Here is a 6,604-nt window from a genome sequence, read left to right on the forward strand (position 1 = left end):
AATTCATTTAGTGCTTAACTTTGCTGGATGATGTACACAAACATATGGTGTACAAAACGGATTGGATGCGATATATGTGTGTTTGTGCACCTTCGTGTGACATGTGGACACTATATTAAGCTTGAATATGGGTTTGATATGTGTAAATATTTTTTTAATCATATTTATTTTTTGTATATTTATATTGCCTGGTTGAACGGTTAGTCGCTATCAATCCATAGAGTGTTTTTTTTGGGATTAAGCTTGAATCTGGGTTTGATCTGTTAGTGAATGTTTGATAACAGATTATCTATCACTAAAGAATAGTGGTGGGTTGCTTGTTGCTATAAATATTCACATGGTAATAGATGATTAGTCGGTAAAAGTTCTCTCTTCGCTAAAGACTTTTAGTGACAGCACTTACACCGACTGCACAAGTTTATCGCTATAACTTTTTAGCGACTGATCATGTGTCGCTATATCAGCTTTCAGTGACAGATAGTCTAAGCATCTCCAGCAGCCCCCTTTCCTAACCCCAAATGAGAAAAAACTGTTGTTTGGAGATCTTATAGCTGCAAAAGTTCCCCAAACCCAACCCCAATCATAATTTTTTCTCTCAATCCCTTAAATCATAACCTCCTACCCCTCAAATAAAGGGGAGACCTCTCCTCCCCTAATCCTCTACTTTAGTCTAGTTATATTTTTACGATGGTACCTGGTTTACTAATTCTTTTACTGAACATCGAACAGAACGTCAAGTTCTTCAGACAGCTATGCATATGCCAAGATAGTTCATACAAAATGGAACATAGCTAGTTTTTCTTTGTACACTCTATGCACATATATACATATATCGATTTCGTTAAATCTATATAATACAGATGTCTAAACTTGTTTAAAGATATACATAGACTCGCATAGCAAACATACATCACGACATGATTGTCACCCGATTCAAGGACGGTCTTGCTTCGTACTGTCGATCAGGAATCTGCGGGCCGTCTTCCCTGCTAGCGAAATCTAGGAATATCCATGCAGTTAGAACTCTGTAACATAAAATGTATGTCCTATCTATATCTTACATGCTTTCCTAAACTCTTTAGTTGTTTAGCCCACTGTGGTTTGATTCATAAATAAGTAACCACAACTATGAAATCTACCATTATATTGATGGTTGCAGGCTCGTAGGATAATGACTCACCTAAACCACCATTACTTATGCCTCAGCCGGTTCTGGGAGTGTAATCAATCGGGATGCAGAGTCGTACTCCAACGTAGTGCCACAACTGATGAACAAGCACAGCGATAAATGCTGCTCAGCATATAATAAGCCCGAATGCCTACAGAATCTGATATTAATAATGGAAGGCATACCTTGTACATTTTACACTGTTTTTTGAACCACCGCTAGACACTGATAATATGGTCCCGAAGAAGGAAAGATTTTCAGTCCCACAGTTTGGACATGGGCCCTGGAAAAAAGAATAATCATCTATGTGCGCTCCAGTTAACCACGCAATAATGTATGAACAATAAAAAGGAAAAATACCTTCAAAATCAGAAAGTCTTTCACTATGACATTAGTGATTGCCTGTGCTACCCAAAATATTAAAGGCAGTGCAGCAAACCATGTGAAGATGAAACTGAAAGGCTCTGGCAACTGCATAAATAAGAAAAATGCAGTTACAAAAAGTTAAATTTCTTGGCTGGCACAAACACCAACTAAAGAACCTACAGTATAAAAAAGTTATTTCAAGTGTGGCATTCATGACAAGAAGGATGTCGCTCATCATTGCATTAGGGAGAAGAATTTAGAAGTAAAACACATCCACACGCACACGCACACACTGTAAGTTACATGCTTGCCATGGTCTAGAATGAAAAGACGACCGCCGTTAATTTTTATCAGAACTCTCAAATACAAGTCTGATCTGTAATATTGCGTCATAAAAGTCTAATCTGTAATAAGTTGGTCTCAGAAACAACTAACCAGGAAATAACTGCATTATCTTTGTTGAATTATTTCTATTCCTTCTTAACTTCAATCTATCAATTTCTTGATGCAAAGAAAAAATAATCAGTGGTAAAAACAAGTGGAATAAATTGGTTGCGTGCACATTGCTTCGTCGGCCGGTCTGATTGCCTAGCATGAATGTTTGAACAGTTTGGACCGGTTTGGGAAAAAAAACTTTGTTCAGAGCTAAGGCCAAGCTGCTCACTTTATGCAGGAAAAATATGATGTCATAGGAGGGAACTTTTTAATATAAGAAAATGAATTTCCACTAGCCTGAGGTGACATGTTATTACATCTCCAAAAGGGTTAACTTAATAGTCAGACGGCCGTGGTAAATTTAGCAGCACTGCAGCAGCCCACACCCACTACAGCACCACTAGAATCATCCACAATGGAACCCCCAATTTTCAACTTCCAGGCTTCCAGCTCATGAGAAACAACTTTCAGTATACTACAAGAAATTATCAAGGATAGTGAAGTACTATTATAGAATTTCTTAATTTTTGTCCAGAAGCCTAAAGCCCTAAACAAAAACAATAACATATAGTAAGACTTCAATTTGCCAATACTTTACCTCAAGAAGAAATGTGATTTCAAATCCCGTCAAATCATCCAAGAAGAAGAATCTGTCAAGAAGAAAACGTGCATTAGACATCTTAGAGTTGTTAATGAAGATAGTATCCCTCCTAAAACAATAGCTATATTGGGCTGCGGTGTAACATGACCATTTAAAATCAGGAGAATTTTAGCAATCTCTTTTTATTCCTTTCATGCTAGAATTTCCATGTAACACTCACAGTGTCAGAGCTACCACAGCTGCTGGAACATTTAGCAGCAACATCTTGAAGTAGTCAACAGTCAAGTCACTGTAGACCTGCACAAAATTCCATAGAAGGTCAGGATTCTTCGAATTGACCAACTCACGTTACTTAGCAAAATCAGTGAAAATGGGAAAGTCACGTCTAATCCTAACTATAGTGTAAACTCATCTGACTTGGCTGTGTGATACTGTTTTATTAAATTTCCTGGTCTGTTTACTTGGTAGTTGATACAAGAGACCTACAAGATAATGTTTCTCATCTTTGATTTCAAGGTGGGGACTTAATATCACAGAAGATTTCACCCATTACATTAGAAAACTAAATATAAAAAATTGTATAAATAAATATAAATAAAGCATTATTCAAGATTTAACCCACTAATAATGTTCAGTTACACTTCACATGGTATAGAGGCTGAACACTGTCAGGCTTTTGATCACTGAAGGAAGCATAAACAACATATTGTGAAAAGTTCGGTGGCAAGCTAATGAAAGGTCTGTTAGACATAATATGTTGCTCCCATCTCTCTCTTGACTGGTCAGCACAGCTGTCCTCTCCTGGTTTAGGAGATGGAACTGGTCGGCTCGGCTGACCACTCACTGCTGTTGTAGCAGCAGTGAGGCAGTAGGTAGAAATGGCTTACTTCAGCCATGTAGTGTAGAGATGGTTGAGCTAAGCCTTGTACCTTAGGAGTAGGTAGTTGGTGTACTCACCAACAACTATGTACCTTAGGAGTAGGTAGTTGGTATACTCACCAACAACCATGTACCTGGTAGAAGTACAACTAGAGTTGTATATATTCCATCCAAAGATAATGTAAAAACTCAGTTCAGTTTGCCACATCCAGAAGTAGAGTTTTTGGCCAGCGCTGGGCTTGTGCTGTGTGTGTGTGAGCTGTTCTCAATATCTTCTTCTACCTCTAGACATAGTGAGTGAGTGTGCTGGTAAGCTTACTAATTACCTGTCCAGGGCAGGCGAGGGACCAACAAGGTCCTAATCTTCTGATAGTAAGGAAATAAACTATGCCTTTCTTTCCAATGTGTGTTGTCATGAAGAATAAATGACAAGGATAGTAAATTGAATGATTATTTTTTAGAAAATAAAGACTTATAAGTGAACAAGTAGAGGTAAAAAATCATGGAGGCAGTACATACCTTTCGACTCCGTAGGCTGCATCTTGGACCTTCCTGTACAATGTCGCTTCCTTCTTTCTAGAGAGGAGAAATTATCAAGGAAAATAATTGCAGATTAAGAATAATGCTTTATGTGCTTTTGTGCAATCATTGGGGATTTTTAGTAATAGGCTATTTTCTTAATGCTGCTACTTATGTTACTTTAAGTTGGTAATGACTTGCTATATTATTAGCGCCTCATTTTCTATACCACGCTATTCCCTCTCATCAACCTAAAAAAGAACTCATAATCACAGATGCAAAGAAGCTGGTGATGCACAAACCCAACTTCGCTTGTGGGATATCAAATTGACAAGTAAACAAAACAAATGTTTTCCCTTTTCATAACTCAGAAAGAGAACCAAGTTTGATCTTAGAGCTTACATGCTTATTGTGCATTACCCCTGCCTCTATATGTATGTTATTTTTTCTGTAGAGTTTTTCCAAACATCTAAAGATGGCCTTTGGTGGAGTTTTCACAGCTCCAAATGACTTTTTCTCCATAAGATATTTTTCTCTGCTTGCTTTCTAGTTGTTCTAGTCACAAACTTGAGAAATAGAGATAGATTAACATCAACTATCCTTGGTAAGTAAATTAAAGGAGGAAAATTGGTTGGTAGGGACTAAGAATTGCACAGAATCGCTTCAGCTTTTCAGATAGCATATCACACCATCATCGCACTAGCAAAAGATTCACAGGATAACAAGAACAAACCTTTAGTCTCAACTTTAATTCATCGAATTCTTCATCCGTCATGATGGGGTTGCCAGAGACATATGCCATGGAGGCTTCCAAAAGCTTTTGCTCATCTGCGCCTAACCAAGGCAAAAGCAAACGAACATTGATTAGGAATTGGCATGAGCAAATCATTTCTGCGCGCTCGAGACAAACAAAAAATGCTGAATGCCCTGGCATCTGTCTCACTGTTATCCCACCAACATCGAACTTACTTAGCATCACAACGCTGCTTCCTTCCCACATGAGCTCCTCCTTGAGGTTATCGAACTCCTCGTTGGACATGATCGCCTTCTGGTCGTAATAGAAGGCCTATATATACCAATAACACCATGAACAACAGCAACTAAGATGCTGTACTAATTCGACTTTTTACCAGCAGGTATCAATCAACAGGATAAAAAATGGGTACGCGCAAGGCGCACGTGCCTGCAGCGCCTGGAGAAACTCCTGCTCCATCTCCCCGATGGTCTTCTTCTTCTGCTTGCGGTCGATGCTGCAGTAGGGGAGCACGTTGCTGTCCACCACCTCGTTGTCCACCTCCTGCTGCTGCACTACCGGGCCCTGAGCCTCGCCCTCGGAGGCGCGAGGCCGGCACCGGCCGAGGGCGCGGGCGCGCGCGGGCACGGCTGCCGCCGCTGCCCCGACGCGGCACCGCGGGGAGGTGGACGCCGCGGCGGCGGCACGGGGCAACCGGCGCAGCACCGGCGGAGGGAGGGGCGAGGGCAGGCGGCACGGTAGGGAGAGCCGCGCGTCGGAGGCCATGGCGGCGCGCGCGGCGGATCGGCGGGGGCGGGATACCTGCTAGCTGGCTTGCCGGCGAGACGGAGGGCGAGAGGAGGAGGGTGGCGCCCGCGCGCGGGAGATACTTTTTAGCTGTGTGTGGCGCGGAGGGTCCGAAATGCATGCGAAGGGATAAAGCGGTGGAGCGAATCGGAGATGCGTGGTCCAGGTCCAGACACTTGGTAACGGAAATAAAACCTTCGCCGCCGTCAACCGAACTCGAATTGCGTGCAACGAACGATGGGAACAAAGCCTTCGCTGACATCCACTTGGGTCTCCATCCCGTCTCCGTCCGGCCGGCCCATCCCAACGGGTGCGACGGCGACGCCTCCGCCACGTACAAAACGCTTGCTGTCGTAGCTAGCTAGCGGCTAGTGTGTATAAGTCCCTGTCTGTATGGACGTGTGCAAAAAAAATCAATGGAGAATCTAGAATAAATTGTTACCGGGTCAGTAGTCGGCACAAACTAATATGACCAAAACATCTGGTAATCAGTTTAAAAAAAACATCTAGTAATCTAAGGCGATGGTCTATACACAACATAGATATACTCCGTCTGTCTTACAATAGAAATCATTATTGCTTACAGAGAAGTCAACTTTTTTATAACTTTGACCAATTATATATGGAAGAATATTAATATTTATACTACATAATTAATATCAATAAATAGATCGTTGAATATACTTTCATAATAAATTTATTTGAAGATATAAATATTGCACGTATTTTCTACAAACTCAGTCACGGTTGAAAAAGTTTGACCTGCACGCATCCCATAACGGCTTTTCTATTGGGATGGAGGAAGTATGTCTTTGGTGAAGAGATCACGGCTAGCGATAAATTACATATATACCGCTATAAAGATGTTATCATTGCACTTTGAAAAAGAGAGAAAGTAGAAAAAGATAACTAGAGTTAGGTTGTCTTATACCTAGAGATGCGTTTATTTGGGGATAAATTTTAAATTCTAAAAGTGCATTGATATGGGACGGAGGGAGTAAATATTAATGATAACATCATATTGCACAAGTCAAGCATTCATATGGAGCGACAAAATTAGCAATATCATAATAAGACAAAATAAATTCTTTACAGC

At 40.8% G+C, this 6,604-nt stretch overlaps 1 protein-coding gene across 1 annotated transcript; it reads right to left on the reverse strand.

Moving 5' to 3' along the window:
* Positions 1–728: 728 nt before the first annotated feature.
* Positions 729–5,612, reverse strand: LOC136541638 (PGR5-like protein 1A, chloroplastic). Its single transcript, XM_066533628.1, has 10 exons — positions 5,152–5,612; positions 4,938–5,034; positions 4,702–4,802; positions 3,969–4,025; positions 2,791–2,867; positions 2,568–2,619; positions 1,529–1,639; positions 1,354–1,451; positions 1,181–1,265; positions 729–999 (listed from the first exon to the last, which is right to left on the reverse strand). The coding sequence occupies exons 1-9, from the start codon at positions 5,485–5,487 to the stop codon at positions 1,196–1,198; spliced, it is 999 nt and encodes a 332-aa protein (XP_066389725.1). The 5' UTR covers positions 5,488–5,612; the 3' UTR covers positions 729–999; positions 1,181–1,195.
* Between the last annotated feature and the right edge of the window lie 992 nt (positions 5,613–6,604).

This window comes from Miscanthus floridulus, chromosome 3 (genome assembly GCF_019320115.1).
Source record: "Miscanthus floridulus cultivar M001 chromosome 3, ASM1932011v1, whole genome shotgun sequence".
Lineage (NCBI taxonomy): Eukaryota > Viridiplantae > Streptophyta > Magnoliopsida > Poales > Poaceae > Miscanthus > Miscanthus floridulus.